This window comes from Anguilla anguilla, chromosome 16 (assembly GCF_013347855.1).
Source record: "Anguilla anguilla isolate fAngAng1 chromosome 16, fAngAng1.pri, whole genome shotgun sequence".
Lineage (NCBI taxonomy): Eukaryota > Metazoa > Chordata > Actinopteri > Anguilliformes > Anguillidae > Anguilla > Anguilla anguilla.
This window is the reverse complement of record NC_049216.1, coordinates 29504741-29515194: the sequence shown is the minus strand read 5'-3', so window position 1 is coordinate 29515194 and position 10454 is coordinate 29504741. Positions and strand designations below refer to the sequence as shown.

Here is a 10454-nt window from a genome sequence, read left to right as displayed (position 1 = left end):
AAATGGCACTTCTCATTTATTATATTTCAAAAGCTTACTCTGAAGCACAGGACATTTGTAAAAAATAAAATAAAAAATAAAACATAAAAGCCCCTGAATTATAAATACTGAATAATTCCTAAAGCTTGTGAAGCCAGACATGCAAATATGTATTATCCATCCTGTGATGATGTCACAGCATGGACCAAAAAAACATTAAAAAAACATGCATTGCAGGAAACGATGTACTTCAGTCTCATCTCTCAGCTCTCACTGTCCCTGTCAGTTTTATCTTTATCCAAACTAGTTTCTGCCTTGTTCTGAAGCTTCTATTCAGTTCCTAATATCGTACGCTTACAGGCAAGCACACACCGCTAGAGTTCACTAGGCAGGTCAGAGCATCACACCCCCAAACCAGCTCCATCTTCACCGTGTGGAGCTTCCCCCACACAACACACAACAGGCCCTCACCCCCATAAATAAAATGCATTACTGTAGGTCCTGTCTGTGTGGACCGTAGACTTCAGCCTAGCGAGTTATTTACAAGCCCAGTTCAGCTCTCGCTCGGTATCCCAGCATGCCATGCGGCAGGGAAACCAAACCGGCCTCCTGCAGTCTGCCTGCCTTTCTGAGAGCCCGCTTGGTCTCCCTATCATAGGCGTATCGCCACCCGCCGCAGGTTCTGATTTACATAAAGAACGGCTATAATGCAGGCCCAGGAGAACCCTCGAGAGTTAGCATTGGAAAAAGAGGACGTGGCAAAATGGCTGCCGTCGTCTGGAAGTAAGCCTCGTAGCGGAGGAGGCTTCGACCGGCTCGTCTCTCGAACGCCATCGCTGCGCGGGGGCCCCCCTCACCCATCCCCGCCCCCCTCACCCCCCCCCCCCCCCCGCGGGGCGCTAGAAGGCGTAGGGCGAGACGAAGACGGTGACCCTGGTGACGTAGCGGCCCAGCGTGACGCGGCGCTCCAGCTCGCTCATCTCCACCTCGGCCTCCAGCGTGGCGGGGCCCTGCACGGGGCTGACCAGCAGCAGCTGGCCCGTCTGCCGGTCGGAGCGCTGCACGGTGAAGTGGCGCCGCCCGCGCGCCCCCAGCAGCCCGAAGCGCAGCGTGTCGCCCAGCACCCGCGCCGCCGACACCCGGAACAGCACGCGCGGCGCCGACAGGTTGGACACCACCGACAGGAAGTGGAAGGACACCGAGTTGGGCGCCTGGGCGCACGCCTTGTTCTCCACCGGGCACGGGTTCCGCTCGCACCGCCTGCGGGGGGGGGGGGGGGGGGGACACACGACACGACGGCGGAGGTGAGAGGGTGCGGGTTTTTGGGGTGGGGGTTGGGGGTGGATGTGGGGGGGTTCGGTTTGGGCACTTCAGCCTTCTGTTCAGTGGTTAAATTAAGTCAGAGGCCGTCAGTGCCTGTGCTGGGTTTAAAAATAACAGCTTTGGTCGTGGCAGCACTTGCCAGTTGGGTCTCCTGAGAGAATCCTTTCAGTGCCACGAAGGGACCGAGGGTCCAAGCCTCAGTGTGCTGTCGCCTGTCCAAACCCCAAACCTGCATCCGCTTACAAAGGAGGAGGACCGCCAACCGTGCCGAGGAATAAAGCTGACCACATTTAACAGGGGCAGGGGGGAGCGTGCGTGTGTGTGACTGTGTGTCTGTGCACGTCTGTGTGTGTGTGTGTGTGTGACTGTGTCTGTGCACGTCTGTGTGTCTGCGTGCATCTGTGTGTGTGTGTGTGTGTGTGTCTGCGTGCCTGTGTGTGTGTGTCTGTGTGCGTGCGTGCATATGTGTGTGTCTGTGTGTGTGCATGTGTGTGTGTGTGTGTCTGTGTGTGTGCATGCGTGCGTGCATATGTGTGTGTGTGTCCGTGTGTGTGTGTGTGTGTGTGTGTGTGTGTGTTTGTGTCTGTGTGTGTGTGTGTGCATGCATGCGTGTGTGTTGGCACTCACACGGGCGAGGTCTTGACGTAGGTGGCGTTTCGGATGCGGGGGCACTCCACGCGCACACACTGAAAGCCGCCGTACGTGTTCACACACAGCTGGTCTCGGGTGCAGTTGTGCTGTCTGGTCTCACATTCGTCAATGTCTGCACAGCCAAAGGAAAAGCAATACATTACGACTGCAGGAGCTAACGTAGCGTGCCACAGCTCCCATATATACTCCTTATAAACACTTTTAAGAGCGCAATATAGTGACATCATTCACTTCCTGCTCTCCATTCTCTCAATTGACTGTTTATCAACTGTGATCAGTCATCTTGTGTTGTGTGTTATAGTTTATTTTTGCCCTCCCTTAATGATGAGGTCAAGTCAAATTTACTTAAAGTGCATTATCACCAACAAAGTTCTCAAAACACTTTACAATGAAAGAATACATAAAATAAAATAGTATGCATGCACACACATAGTAGGTACAAAAGGAAAAAAAATAAAATGTTAAAATTGGGATGAAAAAGTAATGACTAAGGGACGATAGGCACTTCAACAAATTTGGGCTATTCATTGGCGGGGTCAAAACCACTCAACGGCACTTATGGTAGGCTTAAACAATGTGAAACAATATGTGTGCTTTTAATTTGTATTTTAAAACCCTAGCTGACCTTTGCAGTTGCGGCTGTCCCGGGTCAGGTTGTAGCCGGCGGGGCAGGTGCAGCGGTAGCCCCCGGGGGTGTTCACGCAGTTGTGCAGGCACAGACGCCCCGCCTGTCCCATGTGGAACAGCTCACACTCGTCTATGTCTGAAACACACACACTCACACACTCGCATTGGCAACTGGGGAAGAGGAGGATTTTAAAAAAATTTCTGCTGGGGATTCCGAGTGCTTTCTTTTGACCTGGATCCTGCAGAACATTTAAAAATGTGTAAAAATGACCTGGGCTTAAGTGGGAGTCTATCTGGCTTACATCCCATTGCCTGAGCTATCAGCCGTTCCCCTCTCATTCTGTTTAAATGCCAAGGAAAAAGATTTAGCTTTTTTGTCTTATTTAGGTGTACGGTAAAACCACACTGTGTGTGTGTGCGTGTGTGTCTGCATGTGTATGTGTGTTTGTGTCTCTGCGTGTGTGTGTGTGTGTGTTTGTATGAAACGATGTCCTTTACCCCAAAGTGCCTTGTCTAGCTTTACAGATTAACATATTCTCCATTTACACCACAGGATGTAGTGAAATAATCATTATGCATGCATTCTGGTCCAGACAATGGCAGTGACCCTGCCCGGGTCTAAAAACAGGCTTCTCAGGGCCGGGCCCCTGGACCGTCACTCACCGATGCACAGGCTGCTGTCCCGGCCCGAAATGGTGAAGCCCGCCTCACAGGTACAGCGCGTGGAGCCCAGGAACTGCGTGCAGCGGGCGGGGTGCACGAAAGGAGAGAACGGGGGAGAGGACGGGGAGAGCGAGGAGGAGGTGGGGGAGGAGACGGTGGCGGCAGCTGAGGAGCCGTTGGTCACCAAAGTGAAGACTGAAAATGGGAAAAAAAAGGGGGGAAAAATCCAAGGTAAGAGTCCTCCTTTCGTCTTGCTTAAGTGTTCATGATGGTGTCCGGTCTGTCAGCATGTATGCATGTATGAAGAGCCTTTCAGAGCCTGTATGGTAGCGTTTTCTAGGTAAGCAAGATGTTTTCATGCTCTAAATTAATTACATACGGGGAAAGCCAATATGTACTGTACCTTCCACCTATATGTACACTCCAAAATGAGAATAACAAATGTGAATCTGTCTCTAGACTCATTGGCTCGTTTGACCAGAACCTTCCTAATTGAGGTTTACACTGCCGCTTGTGTATGTAGAGGCCGGGCCACTGCACCACATGACCTCAGAGCCAAACACCGCTCATACAGTTAGACTCGTGAATGTAAAAAGTAGCAGCTTCAACCTTCCTGGCCAGAGCCCTTTCAAAGGCCCCAAAACTGACAGGAGAAATAGTGTCCTGAGCTGGTGTCAGGTAGCCATGCTGAACTATGCTAAACTTTGAGAAATTGTTAGTCTTTTTTTGTTGCACTGTCAGGGTGGGGGGGGGGGGGTGGGGGGGGGAAGGTAAACCCTCCAGGATTAGAGCCATAGCCTTTCCTTTATTATGTTCTGAATGTGGAATTCTGGTGCAAAGTGCAAAGTTACGAAACACTGGTTGGGTAATCAGCCATTTCAGCAGAGGATAACCCAGTGAATGGGCTGGACTGGACTCCGTGTTCCGCAGGATCTTGGCGATTTGTCGTCCCCCCCCCCCACCCCCGGCCGTTCGTTTTGCGCTCTACGTACACGTGGGAATGGGGGTGTGGCAGGTGGCCCCGATCCAGCCCTTGGCGCACGTGCAGAGGAAGCGGTTCACGTCGTCCGCGCACGTCCCTCCGTTCAGGCACGGCGCGGAAGCACACTCGTTTATGTCTGCAAGAACGCGTTCGAAGTGTCAGGAAAATCTATAAACTCTCCATGCGAAAAGATGCAGACACGTGCAATGAAAAATGTAACCGTGCAGCATCTATAACATTTTGATAAAGGAACAAACTGTGCTCTGCTCTGTGGATGTTTCTGAGTGATTATGAAATTATATGAAGTGCAATCAAAATATTGGCAAGAAACAGTAAAAGTAATGGAACAAAACATTTATGTCCGAATTTGTAGTACTGGCCTTGACTTGAGGCAATGAGAAGAATTGTAACTGTAAACTGTATTCAAATTCAAGCATCTTTTTTTTCTTCTGGTGATGGGTCTGGGAACATAAAGGATCAGAGTAACAAAGAGGATGATGACAGGGATTGTGGAAAGGGACGAGGAGAAGGAGAGATAACAGGATTGACAAAGCGGGGTTTGAAGGCAGGATGAGGAGTTGGATAAGGGCCGCTGAAGATGAGAACCGTGATGGGGTGGTGTTGGGGGGGGGGGGGGGGGGGGGGGCGGTCTGGCACTACGAGGTCTCTGATTGGTCAGCGCTCACTCACTCCTGCAGGACGGCTGCTGGCCGCTCCAGCTCAGGGACTCCTGGCACAGCCTGGTCTCGGACCCCACCAGCTCGTACCCGGGCTCGCACAGGAAGTGCACCTCGTGCCCCGCCGCCAGCAGCTTGCCCAGCTTCCTGCCGTGGTTGGGCACCTCCAGCTTTGGGCAGGTCCCTGAGAATGGACCCAGGACGGGACAGCACGGTGCAGCCAGACGTGCGAGAGAATCACAGGGGACAACAACAAGAACAAGGTTTTTCCCATAACTCTAGCCCCCTGTTGTCTACAGGTCTAATTATGACATCACAGTTGCATTAACACTGCATCCAACTATGACACGTACGGCGATACAGCAGCAGAATTAGCAGGCTGCAGTAATACAGGAAGCTGGGCCCAGCTGAGCTGCAGCCCTGCTCCAGGCCTCACCGTTGCTGGCTTTGCCGCCCTGCCGCGCCGCGGTGCTCTGGAGGAGGTTCAGCTTCTTCCGGAGCGAGCGCAGGCTCTGCAGGTAGGAGGCCTCGTGGGCCGACAGCAGCTTGTGCAGCTGGCGCAGGGAGCTCTGCAGCTCCTGCTTGCTGGGGCAGTCCTGTTGGGGGGGGGGGGGGGGGTAGTGTGGTTTAGTGCATCTCCTGTTGCTGGGGCCTTGCCTGCCTCTGTGTCCATACTGGGAATTTTGTTGTTTAATTTGAGCAGATCCACTGCACAATCGTGAAATGTGAGCTGATGTAGAGAAGGGAGTCTACCTAACTTCAGCCCTGCAGGGCTGCAATCCAGCAGGTTTTCCCACTACTTTTAAACCACTATCTTCACCCAACAGGGGTGTGAACTTCTGTGTAACCTGATTAAATCAAGACAGTGATTAAGGTGACTTTGGTGGTTAAGATCCTGGATGGAATGAGAGCATGTACACTGCTCCAAGATCAATGTTTGGTTACCCTGCCTTAAAGGAATGTTGGCCCCCATAAAGGTACCGTATCTGAATATCAAAATCACACAGATTATTTGTAGTGATTTTGGAGCATAAGAGCAGGTGACCGGTTGAATCGGTTGAGGTTGTCATAGTAAGGTCTGGATCCAGTCCACACACAAACCCAGTTAGCAGCAGCAGTATTTCTTTATCGCTCTGTGATGGATGAGATGACCCAGTTCTGGACCCTGTCGAGTGTGTTTGCAGCTGGATAAAAACGATGTTTATGCAGGAGCGGCGGTTAGGGGGGGGAAGATAAGTGAGAAAGGTGTGAGCCCTGCGCTGCTGGGCGTACACTCTCATGGCAGGCCCAGGTGACCGCTCAGCAGTCGTGAAAGCTGTGATTGTGTGCCCCGCAGCAGAATGGTCAGCCTGTAATAGCACTGGGCCAATGGGATCGCACTGCCCCAGTAAGACACCCCCCCCCCCCCCCCTCGCCCCCCAATACCGGTGCCTCTTGCCTGTGAGGTCGTGAAGCTTCGCGCAGAACAGGCTTCCTCTTCAGGAAGTGGGTTCCTGTGAGCTGTTCGACAAGCGATGGTAGAGAACATGTGAGAACGTGTTTTTTAAAAAAAATTAATAAATAAAATTTAGCCATTTTGATGCTCTGCACCATTTCTCAGATGTAAAAGAACAAACAGTAAATGCAGCCAGCAACAGGAAGCTGTGGTTAAGATTCCTCTCAAATTCAGGGACAGTGAGGGCATTCAGTTTAGGTCTTCACAGGGAGAGAGGGTGAGATCAACACTTTTTTTGGGTGGGGGGGGGGGGGGGGGGGGGGGGGGGGGGGGTCGAGGTTAGCAGTACTGACTTACTGCCTGGGGTCAGGAGTGTACTGTACACATGAAACTTTGCTGACATTGGACAAGTTACTATTTATCTCTCATTTTTTTCAATTCTTAAAGATTTTTACCATCAAAATATGTCATTTTGCCAATGGAAAAACTACAAAGTCTCATTAACTCCAAGTATTTATTTACTTATAAAGCCTGATTGAATCTGGCAATGTTATGTAAAACCTTTTGGTTGAATTAAAATTCCTTGTAAGAAAAACAAACATCGGCAGATCGCGCAGTCCGCGTGCGATTACAGTGTTTTAGTCAGATTTTCAGATTACTTCCGAGCGGTTTCCCTTTAAACAGGGTGTTGAGAATTTCCCGTAACTGCCGAATCTTTTTTTACGAGACTATACATTTTCCTCACCCGTGTCTCCGCGAGGCCTCGGTGCCGTCACTAGAAACGCGTAAAACAGCCCCCCTACGGTCTTGGGCGATGTGAGCTCACCAGCGGCTCGGAGATCACACTGAGTGCCACTATAGTCTCCCCAACAACGCAAACACTGTCACGCGGGTCACGCAGAGTCCAAGCGCGCGGGAGAGTCCGCCGTCTCTTTCATTCGCCACGGATGCCAGCGAGGAGAGTGGAGATGTTTTTGAAGTTTCTTTCTCTCCAACCTCCCTCTGCCCTCATATGTTATGAAAAAAAGTGTTTTCATCTGGCAGGCCGCGTATAAGTAAAGCAAATGTTTGTCCTTCCTGTAGAAAACACGTGGTAAATAGATATTGAATGGATGTGTTGGAGAGAGTGGAGTCAGGCATGCTGATGAAATTGCTGTTTATATTTGACCATAATGCTCTCTTTTTTGGCAGCACCGCACAACATTTTATGAGGCTCTTTCAAAAAATTATTTTCAGACGTCACAATTAGCATGAAAACCTCTTTGTAATTCAAGATTTTCATTAATGTCTTTCATCAGAAACCAGCAGCACTGGAAAAGTTTAACATGCAGGTTAAAAAAAACTGAAATGTCTTTTTATTCCTTCTAATTGATATAACTGACAGAATGTGATGGAACTGCTACAGCAGCTTGTCATCACAGATTACTCTAGAAACTCGGCTTGGCATTCAAGGCCTCATCACAAACGATTAACTGTCTGAAGATATGAGTTTCACCCAACCGTCCTTTTTGTATTTAAACCTTAATCTGAAATGTAATTAGCCCCTGGATGCTAACCATCGCAGCACTGCAGTACACACAGGAAAGATCTAACTTCCCCAAATTCCAAGTAAAAGCTATGCTTGTCAAATACTGAATCAGTTGAAATCACTCTAATATTTGATTCCTGAACCTCTAAGATGACTGAAAATCCAGTTTGAAGCGTCAAGTCTGTACATAATAAAGTGTTTTCCAATTTGCTAGACACGACAGTTATTTTCTAGCCCAACTGTTAAAGCGACACGTATGTGTAAATTGAATTCAGGTAGTAGAGACACTTATGAATTGGCACCTTCACAGTGTGGAATAATCACCATGATGTAACAAGAACACACACACGCACATATGCATGCACGCACGCATGCACACACACACATATACACACATATACACGCACATGCTCGCACGCACACACACACATATGCACACACACCTCACACGCACTCCCACACATGCACACACACACACACATATACACACACATACACGCACGCACACACGCATATGCACACACACCACACACGCACACACACATATACACAAATACGCTCACACGCACACACACATACTCACACACACGCTCACAGACACGCTCGCACGCACACACGCATATACACACACACACACACGCATACGCACACACACCTCACACCCACACACATACGCGCGCACGCACACACTCGTCTTAGAGCAGGGAGATTTTCACCTACTTTCCCAAAGTATACAATATCTGTCCTTCAGGACATGCAGACGTCAGTGCCTACAGCCTGTCGTGCAACCACAGCTTAAAGCGTAAGCCAGGAGGGGCAAGACGACACTAATTTTCTCAGCTCTATTTTCTGACTGCAAATCTTCTAGTGTGATCTTCACCTTGGCCCTCCCTCAACTCGAATGGGCTTTGAGAAGTGGTGGTGTCAAGTGTTCACACAAAGAAATTTGGTGCCAGGCTATATTTGTACAATAACATCATCTCCAAGTATTACTGTGTGCTGTGTAATGTTGCAGGTATTACCAAGCTGCTCGGCTGTTAAATTTAGTTTAAACATTTTATATGTATGTATGTGTGTGTATATATATATATATATATATGTGTGTGTGTGTGTGTGTGTGTGTGATAGAGTTGGAATGGAAATATGAATTACCCTGCATCATTTCACGTTTGTGTATTAAATGTTTTTAAATATACTAAATTGATATATTTAGTCATCAAGTTCAAATATAATTATATCTTGAGACCTTCAAAGTATGATATACAAAGTATATTTCAATGTAGTAATTGAATACTCATTTTTGGCATAATTAAGGCAGAATATTACTGACGTCAATAATTGTACTTGGATTAAGGATTTTATATCTAATCAGTCTATAAAGATATTAAGGATATTATATCAAATGTGCTTTTCGCGATAGTGACCGTTAAAGCGTGACTTTAAAATTACTGACATACATATTGCGCGTAGTGTTTCCATAGGTAGTTATCAGCCCACGCAGCACTCACCTGTCCAGAAGAGGTATGATACAGACACAATATCGTCAGGATAACGTAGGTCCGACTCATCTTTTCGACAATCCACAAGTCCCTTCAGAGCTTGCTTGATGTTAGAATGGAACAACTCTCTTCTTCGCAGATTAACGTATATTTCATCAATTAACTTTAGCAATGTCAAAAAATAGTGATTACCGAAATAAGAAAGTAACAGAAACCCTAGTTCAACGTCCTCTGAAATAAAATATCGTCATTTGTGAGACCAACGACTGGTACATCTTGCAAGAGAGCACAGGCAGCTTATAGTTTTTTCTTTTCCTTTTCTGGAAAGCACATGCCAAATTTCTCTCCTCATAAAAGCCGCCCCGTTGTGGTATTTTAAGCTACGAAGAAAAACAAAATCCACCACTCATTGGACGGCGTTCTTGGTATTTGCAAAGCAAAAAAACGTCTACCATTCAACAAACATATGCATGCGGTCTTGAGCTGAATTTTACGGGAGATAACTGATGTTTCATTCGAGATCTTTGGATGAGTTAAGTTGTTTGGATAAATGATGGTTGTTTTTGAATTGCATAATATGGTTGATACTCACTTATATAGAAGGATGGGAGGAATAAAGACAGTATTGTATACAAATAATTCAGTATTTACAGATTATGTTAGGCTATAGTTCAAATATTTATTTAATGATGCAAATAAATGATTTAAACCGCTAATAATATATTTAACTATACCCAATGAGCATAACATTTTATTTATGTCGGCATGAAAACACCAGTGTGGACCGGATGTCAGAAATTGACTGCTAGCGTAGGCCATGTTAAAATAAAGAGTTATGAGGCGTAAAGAGCGTCGAAGCACGACCCGTGAACATTTCAGTTGCAAGTTAAGGTTGCAAGCCCGTATTGGGCTAATGCACGTGCATTCGTCATTCCAGCGGATTTCTTCACCGAGCTGACTGAAATGACAGGGTGTAACTGTAGTCAGTAGAGGGGTGTGGTCCTCCTTGTGGATCCGAACTATTCGTTGCAAACCCCCAAGCTCAGCGGCGGCTAATGGCGATGGACTCAAGATGTGACTTCTTTGAACA

At 47.8% G+C, this 10454-nt stretch overlaps 1 protein-coding gene across 1 annotated transcript; it reads right to left on the bottom strand.

Annotated features, from left to right (window-relative positions):
• Nucleotides 1–878: 878 nt before the first annotated feature.
• Nucleotides 879–9850, bottom strand: LOC118215246 (fibulin-7-like). The gene is made up of 8 exons (XM_035395821.1): nt 9374–9850; nt 5339–5498; nt 4916–5086; nt 4236–4361; nt 3244–3438; nt 2579–2716; nt 1930–2065; nt 879–1239 (listed from the first exon to the last, which is right to left on the bottom strand). The coding sequence occupies exons 1-8, from the start codon at nt 9431–9433 to the stop codon at nt 879–881; spliced, it is 1347 nt and encodes a 448-aa protein (XP_035251712.1). The 5' UTR covers nt 9434–9850.
• Nucleotides 9851–10454: the final 604 nt, after the last annotated feature.